The sequence below is a fragment of the Miniopterus natalensis genome, chromosome 9, assembly GCF_054644295.1.
Source record: "Miniopterus natalensis isolate mMinNat1 chromosome 9, mMinNat1.hap1, whole genome shotgun sequence".
In the NCBI taxonomy this organism is placed as follows: Eukaryota; Metazoa; Chordata; class Mammalia; order Chiroptera; family Miniopteridae; genus Miniopterus; species Miniopterus natalensis.
This window is the reverse complement of record NC_142089.1, coordinates 19,046,943-19,070,589: the sequence shown is the minus strand read 5'-3', so window position 1 is coordinate 19,070,589 and position 23,647 is coordinate 19,046,943. Positions and strand designations below refer to the sequence as shown.

At 50.2% G+C, this 23,647-nt stretch overlaps 1 protein-coding gene across 2 annotated transcripts in view; it reads left to right on the top strand.

Annotated features, from left to right (window-relative positions):
• The window catches only part of CSMD2 (CUB and Sushi multiple domains 2), a 483,560-nt gene that overhangs the window by 147,826 nt on the left and 312,087 nt on the right, over positions 1 to 23,647 (top strand). For both annotated transcript variants that reach the window (XM_087820831.1, XM_087820830.1), the window contains exon 4: positions 18,054 to 18,248. In XM_087820831.1, coding sequence (XP_087676957.1) covers positions 18,054 to 18,248 — 195 coding nt within the window. The remainder of the gene's footprint in view (positions 1 to 18,053; positions 18,249 to 23,647) is intronic.

Here is a 23,647-nt window from a genome sequence, read left to right as displayed (position 1 = left end):
TGCAGTGTTAAACAGGATGGTGGGGAAAGATCTCCCTGAGAAGTTGACATCTGAGAAAATGCCTGAAGGAGGTGAGGGAGTGAACCTTGCTGATCTTTAAAAGGAAGAGCATTCCAGACAGAGAGAACTACAAGTGCAAAGGCCCTGAGGCAGGAAGGGGTACACAGGAGAGTGCGTAGAGAAGAGGGCAGAGAAGAAATAGTTTGTGTGGGGCCCTGCAGGCCTTTGCAAGGACTTTGGCATGTACTCTGAGTGAGGGGTGAGCTGTTGGAACATTTGAGCAGAGGAGTGGTAATAAATCGATTCCTGCAGCATTGTTTGTAAATCAGATATTTGTCCAATAAATCCAGCTCATAATCTGCGACAAGGACCCGGGCTAACCTGACAGCTCTTGCTTGCAGGTGACTGGTTCCTACAGAGCGTTTGCAGAGACATGCATTTCCAAAATTAAATATTTATGTGACCCCAAAAACCCTTCTGGGTGAGAAGGTAAGCCTCTCAAATAGCAGCACTGCCTGCCTACAAAGCCAGCTCTTCCTCCCTGGCGACTGTTTCCATGTGGACCCACCCACCCTCATGAAGAGTGGATGAGGCCTGCAGAGAGGGAAGGAAACATGCAAAGATGTCGATTGTGAGAGTAAGGTCACTGGGCCTGCAGTCAGAGCTGCAGAACAAAGGAGCCCGAACATTCTCTCTATAGCCCAAGCCACATGAATCTACTGGGAGGACTTCCATTCCAGCCAGCCTAAACAGCTACAGTCCATTTACTGAGCACTTACTATGTGTCAGGATCTGTGCTAAGTGCTTTCTATGATCTAACTCATTTAATTCTTTCAGTACCTCTGAGTCTTAATAATTCCCATTTCACAGACAAGGTGCCTAAGGATGAAAGAGGTGTCATATATCTCTCAAAGTCACCTAACGAAAGTAGGAACCTAAGTTCGTCTGACTCCAGAATCATGCCTGGAACCACTACAAGTGTGACATCGCCACCCTCTCCCAGCTGTCACTAAAATATTGGCAGCCACTGCCTCTTAAGCAGGACGGTATATTAAGCCAAGAGACTCCATTCCCAGTGAGCATGTCGGCAGGCATTGGAGAAGGGGTGAGATTTGGGACCAGGCTGGGCTTGACCTGGGGGAACTGGCAGACCACAGACCCTAATGAGGGTGCCCAGAAGCACAGCTACAGAGCCCCAGCCCTCCCCTGATAAATCTGAGATGGTGAGTGAGACCAGGCAGGCAGGCTCTTCAAGCCATGAAGTTCTGGGTCCTCTGTCCTTTGGAAGTGGGACTCCAGCTGGCCAGGGAGGGGCTGGCAGAGGAGGGGCTGATACTCTCTGTCACATTGGTGGAATGGATTTAGTTCAGGGTCTAGTGCAAGCTGGAAGTGGAAGAGGACAGGAGGTGGGGTCAGGAATGCTGACCCAGGGTCATCTGGGTCAGCACAGGTCAGAAAAAGGATGAGAGGTGTGGCCCACTCCTGCCCCTGCCCCCATGGGTATGCTCCCTGGAACGCTGCCTCCTAGCACCTCACTAATTCCAGAGTTGCCCACAAACCTGATTGGTCCCCCATCACTGGATGCTTTCTAAGCAAATCACATGCACAGACTTCTGCAAAACACTGAGAAAGAACTGCAGAAGGCTCATCTTCCAGAGATCCTGTTCTCTGGGAGAGGAGGCATCTGTTTTGCGAGCTTAGAGAGGTTGGTGAATGAGAGTTTCTGTTTCCATGGGAAGTGCACGTGGCCCCTGAGCTCCCAGGGCACTGGTGCTGGCTTCTGGTCCAGCACCTCTCATCTTCCTGTAATTATTTACTTGCACATCTGTCTCCCACACAAGGCCAAGGGCCCCTTGAAGGCAGGATCTGCGTCTGATCCCTGTTCCCGTCCTGATGTCTGGCATAGGCTGCTCTGTAGAGTTATAAAATAAATTAATGAATAATTAGGAAGAAATGGCTGCCAGAGAGCACCAAGGTTCCGAGTCGGTGGACTGGTAATGTCTGTGTGAGGGAGCCTGGCTCCCGTGGACTCTGTGTGTTGAATAATTGAGTGAGGTGGGCCAGAGGCAGAGCAGATGTGAGACTTCTCAGCCTGGACAAGTGAAAGGCAGTTGCACACAGAGGAGGTAGATGCCCAGGCCCATCTTGGGGGCTGGTGCCCCGGGCTCCCTGAGGAGGAAGGGGTTGGGGAGGAGCCTAGCTCTGGGCGGAGGAAAGTGGCCAGGATGGCCCAGATGTGCTGGCAGCACCTTGGACTACAGAAGTGGGCGGGGCTGGCACAGGGCAGCCCCGCCTCCTAGAGCCAGAGGGTTGCTGTCAAGTGGGGGCAAGGATTTGGAGGGACCGAAAGTACAGGTAGAAGATAAGGCTTCATTGCTTCATTCGACGTGTCCAGGCGCTGGGACCCAGCAGTGAACAGGACAGTCACTGCCCTGATGGAAGTGGACTTGTAGCATCAAGTGACTCGTCTAATTTCATGCTGGGTTAAGTGGTGCACAGAAATAAACGCAAGGCCAGGGGAGGAGAGCGCTGAGTTGGATTGTTTTCCACAGGGGGGTCCAAGAGCGCTTCCTCGAGGAGCTGACACTGAGTGGACACCTGAGTGATGTGAGTAAGCTCAGGTTTGGTGGCTCAGCTTGGCACATTTGAGGAGCTGCTGAAAGCCCGTGGGGCGGGAGTCAGGGGCATGGGGAGGTTGGGAGTAGAGAGAGCACTTGACCAAATTTGACCTGGGGGTTCCCAGGACATAGGACTTTCAGTACTAAGCTTGGAAATGTCCCAGGCAATCTGGGACTAAGTTGGGCACCTACAGGTAAGGTATGAGGACGGGGGGGGCATGGCCAGAACATGCAGGGCTGCCCCTGAAGCCATGGTGAGGGGTTTGCATCTTTTTTTACATTTGATGGGAATGGCAGACAACTCATTTGTGATTTAACAAGTATGTTTGGGTACCTCCTCTGTGCCTGGCACTGCTGGACAGAGAGCAAGGATGAGGCACACATGATCCTGCCTTTGCAAAGTTTTGGGCTGTTGTGTTCCCTGACGTTGGTAGTTAAGCCAGTGGTGGAACAGTGTCACCTCTCTCCTTCCCACTGGCGTTTTCAGACCCAGCTCAAGGTAAGCAGAACGGTGTTCATCGCCGTCAGAGCAGGCACTTTTCTTTTTCATCCAAATCCACAGGACACTGTTTCCAGGCATTGTTTCATTGTGATGGAGAGAGAAGTGCATGTTATCTGACCTTAGGGTGCAGCCCAGATCACCCTGAAAATTGAACACTGGCTCACTTTGTACACCTGGGTGGGAAGGTCACAAGGCAGCCGGGAAGGCAGAGATTTGCAGATATTTTCGACGCAGCACGGTTGTGAGGGCAGAGAAGTGTCACGACACTAACTGTACCAGCCTCCTGTTGCTGTGTAACAGACTGTCACAAACATAGCAGCTTAAAGCACTTTTGTACCCAGGGTTTCATAAAGCTGTGATCACGGTGTGAACTGAGGCTAGGGTCTCGTCACAGACTTGGGGTCCTCTCTCAAGCGCACGTGGCTGCTGGAAAATTTCATGTCTTTGTAGCTGTAGAGCCAGGGCTGTTTGCTTCAAGGTCAGGAGAATTTCCATTGCTTCAAATCTCTGACTGCCACATTCTCAGAATTACCCAGTTTGATCAAGCCCACCCAGAACAATTTCCTTTTTAACTGATTCAAAGTCAACTGATTTGGGCTTTTAATTACATCTGCAAAATGAAAAATAAAAAAAATCTTTCACTTTTGTGAAATAACTTTATTTAATCATGGGAGTGACGTCCCATCATGCTCCTCAGTCCTACCCACACCCAAGGGGTAGGACCAAGGGCGTGGGACCAAGTAGTGGGGCTTTTAGGGGCCATCTTCAGATTCTGCTTACCATATCAGCCATATAAGAAGTGCATTATACACACCTGCTCATTCAATTCACAGAAAAATCCTATGAGATAGGTACTGCTGTTGTCCCCATTTTAAAAATGAGTAAACTGAGGCAGAGAGAGGGTAAGTATTAAGCCCAACGTCCCCCAGCTAGGAGGAGCCGGTGCTTGGCAAAGCACAGCCTTCTGGAGCCAAGATCCCTGTGGCAGTCAGGCAAGGCGAGGAGGGGAACCCACCAAAGTTTCCATTGCTATTTCATAAAACATCACCATGGAAACCTTGCATGAAGCATCACGTAAAGAGCTGTTTGATTATTTTTTCAGAGTTGGATCTGCTGGCACATGGCAGCAGCACCAGCACACACACACACACCATGGTCAAGCTAATGGGTCTAGTGGCGGGCACGTGGCAGGAGGTCTGGAAGGCCCATTGATAAATGAATATGCTCATTGGCACACTCAGGGCCTGGTCAGTATCCCCAGTGCAGGAAACCGAGATCTGGGAAGCTGTTCGGGTCTTGTTGGTTGCAGTGCTGACAGTTTGCACTCACTGTGGGCTCAGAGGTGCTGTCTCCCAGTTACCCATCCCTCTTCTCCCACCGGGCCTACACTCCTGGCCCTCCTGGCTCTCCCCTTCCTGGGCTGCTCTTGGTGCCTTTCCCCAAGCAGGAAGAGGGCTAGGACAGTGTAGAATTCATGGAAACCAAGCCTGGGCCACAGACCTGGGAAGGCCCCAAACCTGCTCCCATTACGACATAGGAGGTCATGGATATTTACTGATCTTGCCTCAAATCTTAAAACTAGGGCTGGCTTTGCAGATCATTGAAGCAGGAGGTCCAGAGTAATAATTATGATGACAACGATGATTGTAATGACTGCCGTCTAGTGTGACTTCTTGCCAGGCCCCACGCAAAGTGCTTTGTGTGCATTATGCCTAATTGCTCATTTGTCAATTCATTGAACACATGTTTGTTGAGCAGTGACTCTGTGCCAGCCTCTGGGTATCCACTAGTGAAGCGGTTAGACATGGAGCTTACATTCTAGTTGGGGGAGACAGACAGTAAACAAGGGAAAACCTATCCAGTTGTGGTAAGTGCCATGCAAAGAATTGAAATAGAACAGTTTGGTTAGGGCCTGGGGGACTTCTTCAATTGTGTGCAGAGGGGAGGCCTCTGTGAGAAAGTGATAGTTGAGCAGAGAGTTAAGCAGACATCAGAATGAAAAGCTGTTCCAGGAGGAAGGTGGCCCTGGAGTAGGAATAGACTCTGAGAGTTTAAGGAACAGAAAGACGAGCCAGTGTGGCTGGAGCATGGCAAGGGAGGCATGGAGGGCCTGAGCAGAGGTTGGCCAAGTAGACTTTGTAGGTCCGGGTAAGGAGTATGGGTTTTATGTGAAGGGAGATGAGAAGCCATCACAGAGTTTTTGGTAGGGGAAATATGTGCTCTGACTTGTGTTTGGAAAGGTGACCCTGGCTGCTGTATGGGGCACAAGAGTGAAATCGGGGAGTCCAGTTTGTAGACCTCTACAGGGACTGGGTGAAGGATGTGGGTGGCTTGGGCCACAGAGGTCGCACTGCAGCTGGAGTGAAATACATGGTTTCCGGTGTGGTCAGCAGGGCTGGCTGATGATTTGGATGTGGAAGTGGGGAAAAGATTCTGGAATATCCCTAGGTGTTTGGTCTGAGCAACAGGTAGATAGAGATTCTGTCCTCACAACTCTAAGGTGCATTTGTCATCTGCATTTTCTAAGTTAAAAAGCAGGCCCACAATGGACTGACATATGCTGTGATATGGATGAACCTTGAGGACATTATGCTAAGTGATCCTAAAGTAGCCGGAACTATAGAGACAGAGCAGAGTGGCCTTTGCCAGGGGCCACGGGGAGGAGGGGGGAGAGCCAGTGTCTAATGGTTATGGAGTTTCACTTTCGCAAGATGAAAAGAGTGCTGGGGATGGAGAGTGGTGAGGATGGCACAATGCGAATGTACTTAATACCATGGAATTGTGCACTTAAAAATAGTTGAGACGGTAAGTTTTGTCTTGTGTGTAATTTAACACAGTTTTTTAAAAAGAGTAAGAAAAATAGGCCCAGGATCACACAGTCGTTAAGAGGTCGAGCCAGGTTTTTACTGGGCCCAGCGCACTCCAAACCTGGTGGCCGTAACTGCTCTATTCACCTGCCTCCAGGAACACACGGCTGAAGGCCGCGTGTGAGCTCGCCTGCACCCAGGTGAGGATCAGCCAGCCTCACACTGTGTGGGTTCCAAGGGAGGACACCAGCCCACGTGTGGCTGCTTGGCACCTGCTTGGAGGATTTTTGAATGGAGAGGAGGACAATCGAAAGCAGACCGAAGCCCAACACTTCATTTTGTCTAGTAATAGTTTTAATATATACAAAGCAGCCCTTTAGAAATGATGATGACAATGATGACAAAGTGATGAAAATATCAGCTCCCACACAGGGCACCTGTGTGTAAGCCCTTTACACGCAATTTATCAGTCCTCACCATAACCCCACAATGTAGGTACCTTCATCATTCCTGTTCTCCAGATGAGAGGACTGAGGCTAAGCAACATTAAGAGACTGGTCCAAGGCCACCCACCAGTAAGTTGGCTAAAGTTTCAAAGCCTGGCTTGCCTGTCTCTAGATGTCTCTCCAGTAACGGCCCAGGTTAAATGAGGGAACTGATTAAGAAGCGTAACTATTTCTTCTTAAGGATTCTCTGTCTTTTGGGTCAACTTGACGGGACACAGTAATTATTTCCTAGAAAGAGCATCTTCTGCACAGACCCCGGATGCTGCACACTCAGCCTCCCGCATGGAAGCTGCCACTGTCTTGGCTGGGTGACAAGTCACAACAAGGCTCAGCATACTCCCGCCCCACCCCATTCAGGCAGCACCTCATGGGGGAAACAAGATAAAAGAAAATCACGCTGAGCTCCTAATTCACATTTCATCTCCGGCAGCTCCTTGATGAGAAATACTCCTGGAACTGGAAATGAGGCCGGAGGCAGGCAGGTAGAGAGCTGGGCAGTGCTGCCAGCAGACCGTGTCCACTGTGGCTTGTCCTCTCGGGGCAGTGAGTGACACAGGGCCCACGGGGATGAGCAGACACCTCTGTCTCCTCCTCCTCTTTAAAAAGAATTATTATTTTTAATCATAGTAAAATATGCATAACAAAGTTTACCCTCAACCATTTTCAAGCGTACGTTTCCATGGCATTAAGTATGTTCACATTGTTGTGGGACCACCCCCATCATTCATCCCCAGGACTTTCTTATCTCCCCAGCTGAAAATCCACCCATTAAATACTATCCCCTTACCCCCCTTCCCCAGCCCCTGCAACCTGTCTTTAGAATTTGACTAGTCTAGGTGCCTCCTGTCAGTGGAATTGTACAATATTTATCTTTTTGTGTCTGACTCATCTCACTTAGCATAATGCCCTCAAGGTTCATCTGTGTTATAGCATGTGTCAGAATTGCCTTCCTTTTTAAAGGCTGCATAGTATTCCGTTGTATGGATAGGCCACATTTTGCTTATCCATTCATTCGTTGATGGCACTTGGGTTGCTTCCACCTTTTAACCACTGTGGATAATCCTGTTATGAACAAGCCCTTTTCTCTACCCAGGCTTGACCATGACTTGGATAATCAGGGTATTCAGGTGGCTGGGTTATGTTGGCTTCCCCCACAGGACTGCCACCCTGCACAGCGCACCCATATGGCCCTCACCTCGCTTCACCAGATCTCACTGCAGGCCCCACAGGTGTCCATAGCATCCCTGGGCCAGTCAGCTATGGAAGGAGGTCAAGTATAGTGGTTTGAGTGCACGCTGTGTCACTTAGCAGCTTGGTGACTTCGGGCAAGTTATTTCATGTCCTTGGTTTCCATTTCTTCACCTATAGATGCAGGTCCTATGAGACCAGCTAAGGGGAGGAGTTGCAAGAGATAATACAAACCCTCCTTTGTGCCAGGCACCATGCTAGGTGCTTGGCATGGAGCATCCAACTTGGTCCTCACAACTACCCTAAGAAGTCGTTATCCCCTTAGTCGGAACAGAGTTAGTATAACTATAAAGTGATATGCTTTCTAGACAAGGAAACTGAGTCTCAGGGAGGCCGCTCACCCATCAGTGGGTGCTGGGATTCTGAGTGCTGGGCTTGTCCTCTTATCTAGCACCTTGTTCTGCCCCCCATGCATGGAGGGCCGGTCCCCAGAGAGTACCCAACAAATGGGGACCAGGTCAGTAAACTTTGGACATGGCCAGAGCCAGCTCCTGGGTTGATGACATCAATCCAGCTCCCTCAGGGAGCAGATCTGCCTTCACAGTCAAGGTCCTTGTTTGGCTTAGACAACTTGAACCTGGGGCTGGGCTCACTGGCTTGCTGTGCTTGCAGACACACTAGGAATCCACGCCCGATTTAGGGGATCAGTGACTCTTGTCTTCCCTGGAAGAGGGTCCATGTGTTCTATCACTTCTCAAGGGTCCCTGACTCCAAAATAGGAAAGACCGCCATAGATCTCAGGAGGAGCCACAGGCTCTAAGGCATATGAGCAGCAGAGGGGTGAGAGCTCGGAGAGGGGTGAGCTCCGGTGTCAGGCAGGCTGCAGCCATTGCAGAAACAAGGCATGTCTGCAGAGGTCAGGCTGCGGGACAGACAGGACCACCCAGGACTCGGGGTCATGGGAGAGAAGCTGTGGCTGCAGGAGGATGAGGCCAGAGCCCCGGGCATGGCAGGCTAGGCCATGGTAACCAACAGGCTTGTCTCCATGCACATGGCCTGTGCCCAAGGACAGCTGCAGGCCAGGCCTAGAGGGGATGCAGCTCCCTTGATTTCATTTGGGGAACAGCGGGGCTGGTAAGTCCTGACTCTCAGGCCCTGGTTCCCTGGGGCTTTCTGCAGCCTGGCTTTGCTCTGAACACCAGGTCTTGCCTAACTGTGCCAACTGCTGGCTTCCCCTTTCTCATCCTCAACATGCTCTCCCACATAAATACACATATGACACACAAATATATCCATTATTATACATTATATGAACATAACATATAATATATTTATATATTATGTTCATGTAACATATAATAATGTATATTTATATGTACATACACACATAAACCCAAACATATGCACACATGTAACACCAACACAGTAGAATGGCTGTAGAGGTTCATGCCCCCGTTGATACACACACACACACACTCTCTCTCTCCCTCTCTCTCTCTCTCTCTCTCTGCTGGAGGAAATTCAAGGAGTTCGGTGTTTTTGGAACATTGGCTGTGAGGGGAGACAGTGAAGGCTGAGGTTGGAGACATGGGCGAGGCCAGCTAGTGGAGGACCTTGAGTGACATTCAAGAGAATTTGAATTCCACCTGTAAGTGATGGGGAACCACAAAGGGCTTTCAGAAGGAAGCAGTATGTTCCTTTTAGCTGTTTGGAGAGTGGGTTGGACTGGAGTAAATCTAAAGGCAGAACAGGGAGGTGGGGACTGCCTCCAGTTCCCAAGAAGGAGGTGTGACAGCAAGGGGTCCCTGGGGCATTAGTGTGGATGGGGAGGAAGAACCGATGGGATAGATGACTTAAGACAGGATGTGAGAGCCGATGAGGTTTCAGTGAGGGTAGCTGGACAGACCGCAGGCGGGTCCCAGATGTCAGGAGCCCAGGAGGAGAAGAGGGTTAGGGCCAGGGCAATTCAGCTGGGCCACGGGCAGTGGAAGCATTTCTAAGACTTCCATGTGGAGAACCCTGAGGGTAAGAAGACTTGGAAGAAGGTCTTTGCCAGCCCTGTGACTGCAGATGGATTTCGGTATCAGTAGCATGGGGTACAAAAGCCTAGAAAACAAGAACACACGTGGGGGCTGCGTGCTCTTGGGCATGTGCCAGCAATACTACCTGGAATGTCCTCCCTTCTCTGCCAAGACTATATTGAATGCTTCTTCCAGGAAACTTCTTCGAATTATCCCTTCCTGTCATCCCTGAGGCTGTGTGCCACTGACTTGTGGGCCAGGGCAGCACAGGGCGGCCGAGGAGAAGGGTGGCAGTGGATGGGGTCCTGGGCCTCTGTGTCATCCGTATTTCCCTAGTCACTTTGGGGACAGGCAGGACCATTCATGAATTATTCTTATTAGATCCAGGGAAGGCCCTTCAGGCCAGAAGTATCAGCTCCTGCCTGGCTCTATGAAAGTGATCGAGTCCAAGTGATGCCACCTGCCTGGCTGATCCAGGGATGGCTTCCCACATTCCAGCTCCTGGGGCCCATCTGCTCCCTCCAGCTACTGTTCCCAGCTTCTTCTCTTATTTATTTCTGCTCTGGCCTCTCCCACACTGTCCTGGCATCTTTTTCCATAGAGCCTTAGGGACTTATGTGTAATCACATCCCAAATTTATTGAGCATTTACTATGTGCCAGACATTGAGATAAGCACTGTGCCCTGCTGATCTTTCTTAATCCTCTCAACAGCTCTCTGAGCTGGATGGTTATTATTACCCCCATTTTATTGGCAAGGAAACAGGTGCAGGGAGGTGAAGCTGCTTGATAATGAAGTAACAGAGCTGGGATTTGAACCTGTGCCATCTGTCTCCAGAGTTGATTCCCCTAAACACTGTGCTCTGCTACTTGTTATATCATAACTGCTAACCCACAGCTAGGACAGGCACGAGCTGAATTCATCCTAGGTCTGTGGGACACCAGAGCCATTCTTCAAACCATGACACTCTGTGTCTCCCAGACCTCGATAGCCCTCGCTGCCCACCTCATAGATCACTGAGCCAGCAGCTGCTTGAAGCATCTCCAGGGCCAGATCTGCACCCCAGCCCCACCCTGCATTCCATGCTGTGCCTGGGACAATGCAAGCTTAGGCTCAGGTGCCAGGCAGGCCCCATGAGTGTGGGGAAAATGACCCTGGCTTCCAGGGGCTGCTCTGGTTGTCAAAGGAGGTTATCTGTGAGGAAGGGTCAGTAACCCATAAGAGGATCGTTATTTTGATACACAGACTAGGGTAGTTTATTTGTGTTTGGGGACAAGTGTGTCTGTTGTCATATGTATGAACGCAGGAGCTATGTACAGGTACATTCTGGATTTGTCTGTTTTCATATATGCACGTGTGTGCATGAGAATGTATGAGAGAGGGCAGGCACGTGTGTGTCAACGAGAGCATGTGAATGGATGGATTTGTGCATACTGGGTGCACATCTTGATGTGATGATACATTGGTATGCCTGTGGTGTGTGTAAGATTGTGGGGTCCCTGAAGGAAGGAGCCTGTGCCAGCCTAATTGGAGGGGCTGAGGCATGCCAGTCTCCTAAAACAGGAGAGGGGCATGTTGGTACAAAAAGACACCCTGAGGTTCCCTTGGGGAGTGCCTGGAGGAGGGGGGAGGAGGCAGCACAGCCCACTGCTCCCCAGAGGCCTGCCAGACCCTCCACCTCCGCAGGCTGCACCCTGGGGGCCCCTGAAGCTGCCCTCTCTGAAGCCTCCCCTCCTCTCAAGGTAAGGGCAGGGCTAGCTTTCCCCTTACCCCAGAGAAATCCCGTTTTTTAAGAAGCCAAACTCTTTGATGAAGAGGAGACTCCCCGCTGGGGCAGGGCTGCCAAAATTGGCAAATGAAAATACAAGATGCTCACTGAATTTCAAATTACAAACAATTTTTAGTATAAGTATTTCCCAAATATTGCATGGGATATACTTATGTTAAAAAAGTATTTGTGTGTGTCTGATACTCAAAGTTAACTGGGTGACCTGTATTCTGGATCCTGGGATGTTAGTTTTGGGTGTTGCTTCTAAAGAATCACAGGTGAGAGAGAGGAGGCCATGAGGCGCTGCGCTGTATGAAGGGTCGAGGAGAACCCTGCGCTGACAGCCCCAGCCAGGCAGGGCGGGGAGCGGCCAGCAAGGGGTCTGACCTGGTGTGGGTGGGCATGCTGCAGTCTGGCAGGGACAGGGACTGTGCAGGGGCCCAGAGCCCTGGCTCCACGCCGGGAAAGCAGCAAGACAAACACAGACCTTGAAGTCTGGGAGCTCAAGGTTACCACCTGATAAAGGGCACAAGGCGGTGCTGTCAGATGTCGGTTTTCAGCCCAAGCCCTGATCCCAACCAGTGGTGTGACCCTAGTCAGAGTTATTCTTGCTGCTTATTCCCCACCCCTGTCCCATGTGAAGGGGACAGACAGTCATATTACTTCTGTCAGGGTCAGAGGAAATAGACAGGTCCAGATAAAGTGCTGAGTGGAGTGCCTGGCTCACATGAAACACCCAAAAGGTAACGATTATTATTACTGCTACTAGCTGTGTAACCCTTCAGCTCTCTAAATTCATCTCTTTTTGGTAAAATGGGGTTCATAAATACCAACCCAAAGAGTGACTATGAGGACTAAAATAAATCCTATTTTAATGGGAAAGAGTTGAGACTAAACACATATACGCCCTTCCCCGAAGCCAGCACAGAGCCACCTGTCCCAGGGCCAAATTGTGGGGGAAAGCAAATCTGATTTTGATCTCAGTCCTCAGATGCCAACTGCCTGAATTTTCCCTGCCCCCCTTCCTCCCATTACCCTCTGTCCAGGACCCTCCCCTGTGCAGCCCTCTCTCCCCACAGCCTCTTCCCATCCTTGAACTCCAACAAAACAATCTTTATTTTGGGGAGATGGGAGGTTCTTGAGATCTAAATTGTACACTGAGATAAATACATGCAGTCATACTAATTCAGAGTTGCCCAACAATGGCCCTCGGGCTGGCTGCCTGTTTTATAAGTCAAGTTTTACTGGAACATGTGTTCTCTTCAGCTGCTTTTGCACTATAGTTGAGCCACTGGAAAAGTTGAGACACTGAAACAGAGACCATACACCCTACGAGGGCAAAGTATTTACTATCTGGTCTTTTACAGAAATTGCTTACGGACCCTGCGCTAGTTAATTGCATATATACATTTCATTTAACACATTCCAACAGGGCACTGTCTTCCTGCCAGGCATTAAATCAAACACCAGATCTATGAAGAACACAGTGTCATTCCTGCCCCTCAGGGGAGCGTAGAGACGGAAATAGACACCTAAACAAACAATTACAAGCAGGTTCAGCTCCTGTTTGAAAGACAGGGTGTTATAAAGTAATGCATGAATGAATTGCAATGTAGTTTGACAAGAGCAGGCATTGAAGTGCAAGTAAAACCCCACCGTAACCCACCGTAAGTGGGTTTCCCAAAATCCAATGTAAGACATGAGATTGTGAGATAGCAAAATTAATGAAACAACCAGAGTGAGCTACTGTGTAGTTAATGGGCTGGGAGTTCCAGGATTCTGGGAGCAAGTTGTCAATCACATGATTCCCAAATTTACATTCTGTCAGAATGTGTTATTGTGGGATTTTACAGTTTATACAAGACACCAGGGGTATCAAGGCGGGCTTCACCTGATAGTGACATTTAGATCTGGCTTTGAAGGATGAGTAGGAGTTTGCCAGATGGAGGATTTGAGAACCTATGGTTTAGAATAGCATTGGTAAGGGAACAGCCAAAAGTAAGGGGCCGGTGAAGATTAGCCAAGGTAATGTGTGACGCAGAAGTGCCTGTCACAGTGTAGGTGCTCAAAAGATAGTGGTTTTGTTCCTTTCTCCCATGACCGTGCCCACTACCCCAGTATCACACAATCACATGCTTGCACACACACCACGCACACACGTGGCACCATCTCCCCTTTCCATGCTCAGGGTCCTGGCAGACTATATCCTTCCCCCTGAAGCCTCCTTCCCAGCCATCCCACAACTTTGCAGCAACTGTACAGCCATGGAGATGAAACAAGTTACTTGATGGAGATAAGAAATCAAAACATATGGAGGGTGCTTGTCCCCAGAGCATAAACGACTCTTCATGATAATATGAGAACTAAAGTCTCAAATTAAAAATAAAAGAAGGCAGGATGTAGCTTTTGCCGCACTCCAACCACAGAGGAGTTTCATTGTCATACAGTCACTAAGAATATTATGTTGATTGGCAAGAGCCCAGCTTTGTAGAAGGGACAAAATTCCCCACTGCTAATCTACAATGGAATTGTTCAATGCCAGCCACAGCTTTAATAATATTGTTCTGGGCTGGGTTGGATGTAAATATCCCATTCTTGATTTTGTAAGCAATCAAAGAGAGGTTTTATAGACGGGAGAGCAGGAATGGTTATATCTGTGCCAAGAAACACACAGGCAAAATCAAAAAATCAAAGAACACTGAGCCTTAGAAAGGCTTCGCTTTGTGGCTTATCTCCAATCTCCTCTGTCTGTCCGGCAAGTTGCACATCAGACACATTACAAAAGGCCACACTTTAAATGTTGGCCTTGACATTATTAAAAAGTACAGGATTGGTAAATCAGACTGGAGGGGAAAAAATAGACTATTAAATATGGACACTCAGATAATCACCCTCTGTCTTGTCTCAGTGCCTAGAATGATAAAGGGAGAAAAGGAACTCCGGCTTGTTAAGCACCTACTATGTGCTGGGCACTTTGTCTCTGTCAGAAGCAGTATCACATCCCAATTAGGAGTGCTGAACAATAGAGCCAGAAAGACCTGAATTCACCACCTAGCTCTTCCGTTTTCTAGCTGTGTGGCCTTGGGCAAGTTACTTAAACTCTCTGTGCCTCAGTTTTTCCATCTGTAGAATGAGGATTATAGGTATCCCCCAGGATGATTTTGATCTCTATTTAATCTGCACAATAGCCCTGTTATAGGTTGAACCATGTCCCCACAGTTCAAAATATGTTGAAGTCCTAACCCCAGTACCTGTGAATATGACCTTACTTGGAAATAGGGTCTTTTCAGATGATGAACTTAAGATGAGGCCAATAAGGTGTGTCCTGATCCAACATGACTGGTGTCCTTAGGAAAGGGTGAAAGTTGGACCCAGAGACACAGAAGGAGAATGCCGTGTGATGGTAAAGGATTGCATGGTGCATCTACCAGCCCAGGAATGCCAAAGATTGCTAGAAAAACACCAGAAGCTACAAAGAGACACGGAAGGGGTCCCCTGCAAGTTTCAGAGAGATCAAGGCTCTGCAGACACCTTGATTTTGGACTTCTAGCCTCCATAACTATGAGACAAGAGGTACTTGTTTTATCCCAGCCACTTTGTGGTACTTTGTTAGAACCCTAGCAAACTAATACACCCCCACCATTGGAATAAAATGTATACTCATTTTTAGATGAAGGATTGAAGCCTAGAGAGGTAAAGTTTATGTCTCCAGATTACTCAGCTGTAGGTGGACCATCTGAGACTTGAATCCAGGCCACCCTGAGCCCAGCGTCTCCCTCTGTCTGATCATTGTGTGGCTCTCAGGAGCAGAGCTCTAGAGGAAAAGGGCAGTGGGGTTGGAAGCGAGCCCCCATGCGTCACACCCCGGTCCAGGCGGAGGTGCCTGGCTAGAGTGGTCTGATTATGAACAGTTCATTAAGTAAAGAGCAGTGAGTGTTTGAGAGTGACTTTTTAAAAAGAATCGACTTTTATTTATAGTGACGTTCCAGTCATTAATTTTGAAGGAAGAAAGCCCAAAGCAGAAGCAGGTTCATTAAAAATTTGACATTAGTAATTTAATTAAATTGGGTCTCTGCGTCCCGTTGCGGAAAATGAAGCGTTAGTTCTACACCAGTTCTCGGCCCATTCCCCCTGGCTGGCTCCCCCCCCCCCCCCCCAGCTTGCTGCCTTCTCCAGATGTTTACCTGACTGCCCCTCCTACCACCAAGACGCACAAACACGCATCCCGGGCGCTGCCTCTGCTGCAAGCCGGTGGCGTGGGATCACGGGAAATGCCACATGAGTCAGCAGGAGGATCATGGGAGACGCCATGGCGCCAACGGGAGGATCATGGGTAATGCCGAGGCAGCCTGCAGCTTGGGATCGTGGGAAACATTAAGGAAGCCAGCAGCCAATTATGGGAAATGCCAAGGAAGCCAGCAGCACGGGAGTAGGAGAACCGCTAAGCTGGGCTGATGGACAGGCTGGTGGAGGGTAATTCTTTCATCTGGGTCCTCTCGCTTGTCAGAGGCAGAGAACCGGCAAGGAGGAGCTCTTCCTTCCTTCAGGTAACTCAGGGAATCAGGCCTCTTAAGGACAGGCACCCACTTTGTCTCATTCCCTGCTATAGTCGTTCCAAGCACAGTAGGCCCACTATAAATTGTTGCATGAAGGAACGAATACATGGGTGAGTAACTCTCCCAGGTAACTAATTAATGAACACACAGTTATGGCCCTACAAGTGCCAGGCACTGTGTAAACTCCCACGATACCCCCAGAGACCAGGCCAGGCCCTGCCCTCATGGCTGTAGAGCCCAGGGGAGTGATAACATCTGCCATTTTTTGAGCATCTGTTATGGTGCCAGGCATGTGTCATTTATTATCAGTAACCTTCTCAAACTCTAGGTATTACTGTTCTCCTTTCTCAGCGGAGGAAACTAGGGCTCAAAGGGGCCACACTGCTCAAGACCTTGACAGTGCCTGGTTTCAGGCACAGATCAAGCTGGTTCCAAAATCTGTCCTTTCCCTCTACACCACGCTGTCTCCCTGAAGGAGAGGAGAAGGAAGCAGGAAAGCCTCTCTGCAGGTTCTGAATCCATCAGAGCTGGCAGAGGGGGTCCTGCCAGGGTGTTTCTGGCAACATGGGCAGGAGGAGGGTACTACAAGGGCCTGGGAGGCTCTCTGGAATCCAAGCTGGCCACCTCCACTTCATCTTTACTTTTCATCATTGCCCCCACCCCACCCCTGCCTCTCACTCCAGGTACCCTGAGCTCCTGGGTTATCTCTAGCCTCAGGGCCTTTGCACATGACGTTTCCTTTTCCTGGAACACTCTTTGGCCTAGCTAGTCTCTCAGGGCTTAGCATAGACATCACCTCTTCCAGGAAGCCGTCTCTGACCTACCCACACTGGGTTTGGTCCCCTGCCTGGTCCCTATCCCATCATAACACTTAGCATACCTTGAATCACACACATCTTCCGTTGGACTGGGACTGTAGATTCAATTATGTTGTATTTATAGTGTGCCAGACCCTGTCCTGTGCACTTTTCACACCTTAACTCATTTAATTCTCACAGCAACCCCATGAAAGAGAAAGGTACTGTTGTGATCACCGTCTTACAAACGAGGAAACTGAGGCACAGAGAAATTGAGAGACTTGCTCAAGGTGCCATAGGTAGTAAGCTGTTAGGCAGGGATGCCAACATAAGCACTGAGGCTCTCAAGTCATTACTCAGCACCACCCTGTTCTCTGGCCTCAGTAAATCATCGCTGGGGGCATCGCCGGGGGAGTTAATGGAGAGATATTTGGGTGGGAGTCTGGATATACCTGTGACCCCCTCATCCCAGCCCTTTGGAGACTTCCTGGAATAGTGGGAGGTGTGGCTTCAGGGCACAGGTCGTTCTAGCTCTGGGGAGGAAGGCAGAGGGTAGGGGGAGTTGCGTCAAGTTGAACAGTGACTCAGGCACAGAGGAGCTGTGCATCCCCCCTCCCGGCTGGTGGGTCATGATGTTCTCACACCCTCAGTGTTCCTCTGGATAACGAGAGCGCTCTCCCAGCTGGCGTGATGCCTTTGTTTCAGGTCCCACACTGCACATCGTGTTCTCCAGCTCCCCCTTCTCTCCTTTACATGGGTCAGTCGGATCAGAACTCCAGGCTCTCGTCTTTCCCACCTTACTGCCTCTGCCAGCGCTAATCACCCCTCAACTCCCCCAACCTACAGAGCCAACATACCTCTGCAGCTGTCAGGACAGGCACACATGAAAGAAAGTGCGTTGGGTTTAATGAGCAGCTACTCCATGCTGTGCTCCGTGTCCCTTCCAGGGTTTTTATGAGGGGTGTGGAGTCTGAAATCAGGCAACCAACCCAAGAGATTAAAGTGATTCCTTGGGGCATCTTGATAGATTGAGTGGATGGAATCCACACCCAGGGCTGAGCAGGAGAAAAGGCAGGAAGCCCGATGTTCAGTTATAAATTGCAGGTGTGGGTCCTCCTTTGCACATGACCTCTGAGAGTATTCAGGGACTAGGCAGCCTTGAGAGGGCCAACCTTCTCCCACAGGAGAAAGGAGACAGGGAGGGGACATGCCCAGCGAGGTGCTGCCCAGAAGCAGAGTGTCAGGGCTTGAGCCCTGCTCATGGGCTGTGTGTCTCTCCCTCTCATGACAGTGCTCCCGAGTCACACGTGTGGGAACCCTGGGCGGTTGCCCAATGGCGTCCAGCAGGGCTCAACCTTCAACGTGGGTGACAAGGTCCGCTACAGCTGCAACCCTGGCTTCTTCCTGGAGGGCCACGCCGTGCTCACCTGCCACGCTGGCTCCGAGAACAGTGCTACGTGGGACTTCCCCCTGCCCTCCTGCAGAGGTAGGTGGCCAGACAGGGTCCTATGGGTGGGCGGTGATTGGGAGGGAATGCCGGAGCTTTCAGTAGAACCCAGTCTCCAGTGGGGAAGCCGCATCATCCACCCCAGCAGGGTGTGGGGTACTCACTCTGGGGAACCCATGTCTGGGGGACTGAAGGTCCTCAGGGTCCTCAGGTATTCTAGTGTCTTCTCACCCTCACCTGACCTCCTAGCCCTGAGGTGTGCAGTCTCTCAACCTCCTTCCCCTACATCAACAAACATATTTTTAGCCAGTCTGCCCTCACCTCCTGCCCTCCTGTCTCAGAAGAAACAGGGTTTTCTCTTCCCATCACCAACCATGTCCTCTGTGGGTGGATCTCTCTCCCAGCCCCTTTCCTACTGACTTCACCCTGGTGGTTAGCTTTTCTCTTTCCTATAAATCCAACCTCTCTTCCTATTTAATGGTGTCCTCTCTCTCTCTCAGTCTTCAAATATGCTCAAAACATCTTTACCCCAACAGTCACCCCCTCCCCCAAAAAATCCCACATCCCTTCAGTGCTACATCTGCCTCAGCCCCCAGCTAGGGTGACCAACTTCTTCTGTTTTCCCTGGGACTTTGTCAGTTTTAGCTCTTATCTGCTTCTTATCTGGTGATAAAAATAACACATGATCAGTTTTAAATGATCTTAGAAAATAACACAAAAGAATAAAGAAACAATGTATGTGTTTTAACCACAATTTTCATATATTTCCTTTCCACTTTCTTCCAGTACATATTGCATATATGCATATATTATGAATATATGCATAATTAAGATTATAATGCATGTACATATTTTTTATCCATCTTTTAAAAGTCGATAGCGCACCTCCGGGCTTCCCTGTACCACCAGAAATGCCAGCGTCTCGAAAGCTCCATGCAGCCCGGCTCTCTCGCCTCCCACTTCGGTGCTGCAGGGCGACCTCTGCCCCGGTGTTCTGCATCTTATTGCCAGATCAGATGGGAATTGTGTTGCCCTCATATCCTTTGACCTCATGACAGCTTTGCACTATTGACCACACTTTTCTTCTTGAAGTTCTCATCTTTAAATTCTGTAGATCCCAGAAACCCAGCTACAGGTCTGGGAAGATCATTTCAAGGAGTTGAGAAATAATTGAAACAAGGAGCTCTCCTTGGGTCCTTGGGTTCAAATTTTGCCTCTCTCCTAGAGGAAGATTTTCTGTAATTACTCCCATCGCGTGCACACACCCTTTTCACTGCCTGCACCCGGGATGGAAAATATTTGGCACGTCCAGCTCTTCCCATTCTTCCCACTTTGAGGGCAGACAAAACTAATTGATTGTAGCACCCTTTCTGCTCAAGTCCAGACACAGCTGTGTGCTCCTTTCCAACAGGCAGCCCCAACCAGTCAATCCGAGTTGCCGCCTGACTCCACGTCTGTTTAGCTCCCTCTACCAGTAATATTGGCCTCAGCTGCGTTGGTCCTTCCTGGTGGAGCTGAGGAAACTGGAGTCTCCTCTCTTGCCTTCCTAAATGCCTTCCTCTCAGGCCCCGTTTCTCATGTGGGACGTGCCTCTCTTCAGGTGATTTGTATCAGGAATGACCGGATCAATTACATGATTGACGTCAGGAATGGCGAAACCGATCAGGCCCCTACATACAGGTGTGGCCCTGAGTGTCTTAACCGTGGCCTGAAGCTGCTGTATCCACCCTTCCTTATAGCATCCGTGCCCACCCCCTGCCCAGACGATGTCGAAGCTTAACAGACTGACTCCGTTCTTCCAAGGAGGGGAGTCAGGGTTGTGACATGATAACAGAAAACACGATAGAAAATTAATGCTTAAGTTGTGAAACAAAAACCAACAGTCCTCTTTCTTTTTATAGCACTATAAATGCCATACACTGTTAGTTAACGTGGAAACTAAAAGCAAATGTAGCGCAAGTATCAGAGGTGGAGGGGCTGGCAGCCTGTCCTGGGGAGTGTAACTCACACCAGCATCCCATCCTAATGTGGTGCAAACCATTGGCCCTCTCAGAATCTTCCAGAAGCTGTGTTAGCTTTAGCTCCCTCTCAACCCTAAACTCACTGCCGTGCCCCACCTCCCTGGCTTTTGCTTTGCCAACTTAGGTCAGGAACTTGGCCCATTTATTTGACACCCCCCCAAATAAAAATAAAAACAAAAACAAAACCACTAACAAAGGTGTTTGCATATGGCACAGCCTTTATTGAAGGTTTGTGGCAACACAGGCAGTTTGCCTCTCAGCCACGCAAGTCACTTAAAATGAGTCTGAGCAGCCAGGAGCCTCCACGTCTTTTGGTCCCTTCTCCCTGGCTTCCACCTCATCAGGCCCTGGCTCCCCTATGGGGTGCATTATGCCATCTCTTCTTTCTCGGGTCTCCTCCATGTTGCAGCCTCTTGACCTCGGCCCTGTTTCAGGACCTCTGTCGACTTCTTAGGTGCGGAAGCCTGGTAGCTCCTTGGCTTTGCCGTCTCCTTGCCAGCTGGTGTCTCCCTTCCCCACCCAAGATGTTCAGGTATAGGGTGGTATTTTCCTGCGTGAAGAAGGCTTTCACCTGAAAAAACTCTGGGGCTGGCTGTTCAAATCACTTTCTTGTTAACTCACGAGTGAAAGACCAGTGATGAAGGCCACCTCTAAGAGGTCTTCCTTCCTGGGTCAAATCCAGACCCCGCAGTCCAATGTCTGTGCATTCAGGCGTAGGGGCAGTGGGGCTGGGACAGAGTGGGCTGGTGATGCTGCTCCCCCAGTATTCACATCACAACAGTAATTTGCAGGCATGGGGCACCTTTCTGTGGCACGACTTCCTCCCAGACCTACCCTGATTCTCTTTTGGCCGCAGATGACTGTGGTTCTCTTTATATACGTGGCTTCCTCTCTACAGACTTCTTGCCTCTCTCGGAATCGCTTATCCACGACATGGCTTCTCATTGTTGCTTGGGGGAGACTCTTGGATTTCTACCTCCAGCCCTGCCCTCTTTCCTAAGCTTCAGGCCCATGTAGGGATCAAACACCACTGAACCCCTCCCCAGAGTGTGCCTCAAAGGGGTCATGTTCAAAAACTAACTCTGTCTGTTTTCTCAAACCTGCTCTTTGTGCTGCCTTCCCCAGCTTGGGAAAGAGTGTCACCATCCAAGGTGGCCCCACCAGACCCCCCAGTCCTTACTCCTCACCTTTGCTCCCTGCATCATCGGTCACCGTGCCCTGGCAACCTCCCTCTGCATTTGCCCTCTCCTCCCCATCACTGCCACTATCAGGGGGCCCTGGGTGGTGACAGCCCAGGCCCTCTCATCTCTTACCTGTCTCTCTGCAAAAGTGTCCGTCATTGGGCAGCCATCCTCCAGTTCCCCACCATGCTTATCCCAGTTCGTTCTCTGCTGCCGGAGTGAACCTTCTAAGACACAGATCTGACAGAATCACCCATTGCTTAGAATCCTGTCAGTGGGTCTTCATCACTGACAGGGTCAAGTTCAGATTCCTCAGCATGGAACATGAGGCCCTTCCAGAAAGAGTCCCCGGCTGACCTTTCTGAGTCCTCTCTGAGCATCTTCAGCCTCAGTAGAGAATGTTCCCTCTTGGAACACGCCAGGGACGCCAGCTGAGGATGTCAGGTCTTGCTTTCAGAGGGGTATTGAGCCCCAGAGATTCCTTGGTGCCTGAGGGGGCTGTGTCTCTCCCACTCTCCAAGCCCCCAGCACTTCCCCACCCCTGTGCTTCAGGTCGATTCCTCTATTCTAATTGCCACAAGCTGCAAGAATAGCCTGAGAAGCACCCTCAGTAATGTCAGTGATTTTCTGAAAGTGATTTTGTAAACTGCCTTCCTTAGGAGGCCAAGCTAAACCATGTGCTGCTCCATGCCAGGAGCAGCAGTCATGCCAGAGTTAGCGGGTTCGTGCTCAGGCAGGATTAAAGCCTTTTGGCCTTCCTGCCTCTCATGTAGAACTCTTAAGGGCTGGCATCTATAAGTGGATAAACTTCATCCACTGGGCAGTGGTCTGGAAATATCTGCTGAATGAACGGATGGCTGGATGGTCTAATTCACCATCAGGATCCTGCAGGCATACTAGCCCCAGAGGAAAAGGACTGGCCTAGATTAGCCCACCTGCCCAGCAGCTCTGAGTGACAGGAGGGCTTTGAGCCCCAGGCTTCCAGGAGCAGGTGGGAGGACTGTGTACCTCTGCTTTCTACAGGAAATGCCATGTGCCCAGCTGAAAGGTGGGCTTAGTCTGGGGACACAGCTCAGACTAAAAGGGAGTAGAGACTAGCTGGGATCAGGGGGCAGAGCAGGTATTAGGCTGACTCCAGGAGGCCCATCCCAAGGCCCATGGAGCCTTGATCCAGCAGGCAGAGAGAAGGAGGCAAGGCCTGTGGCCTCCCTCCATTTGTGTCACTCTCTGTACCTTTACAAAGGCAGAGGTCCCTGGGAAGCACTGAGCTCTGTGGAACGTCTTTGAACCACAAGAATGAAGACCATGTGGATTTCAGCAACCAGCCTCTTGACTTGTGAGGGGCATTGGCCCTGGATCAAAGAAGCCCGCACGGGGAAGGAACAGGGTTCAGATGTGCTGGGGGCTGAGAGGCAGGTGGTGGAAAGAAAGCCTGAGCAAGAAAGGCTTGGCCTCTGAGGTTCCAGCCAAACACTGCAGGCTGCCACCAGACCCAGGGAAACAGGCATTTGGTGTGCAGAAGCTTGGGCTGCAAGTACTGAGCTGCATTCCAAATTTCCGGGCCCTGGGGGAGGAAGCTGCAGGATGTGGACAGAAGCAGTGTGCCCAGCATGGAAGAGCAGGGAGTCAGATAGGCCTAAGTTCAACCCTGGCTGTGCCAGCTCCAAGCTGGGGCTGCCAGTGTGCTGCTGAAACCTCTCTGAGTTTTAATGTGGGGGAATGAGTCACGGCCTTACAGGGTTGCTGCATGCTCATTCATTCACTTGGGGTTTGACATTTCAGTGCCTACTATGTACAGGAAATAATAGTATATGTGTATAGGACTCGGTACTACCCCCGGCATCCACCGGGGGTCTTGGAACATATCTCCCATGGGTAAGGGGGGACGGCTGTATCTACAGAAGGAGCCTGGTGGTGGTAGAAACAGTGATGCTCTCAGGCAGTTGTCAATTTCTTAATTTTAAGAAGGGGAGTCCTTGCAGGGAGCACGGATAAAGGACAAAATCTGGAGCCCCCCCAAAGAGGGGACTGAGGAGGTCAGGCAGGTCACTGGGGCCCCAGAAGGGACATTGTGCTACACAGTACAAGAAAAGGGGGAGCATGGTGGCTTTGGTGCCTCATGCCCTGGCTTGGTCAGTCTTGCACTTGAGTTGTCAGGTGGTGGCTTCTTGCAAAGCCCCAGGGCCTAATGGGATTTTCATTTCCTCGGGGGCTGAGTAGCCCTGAGGAGGGAGGA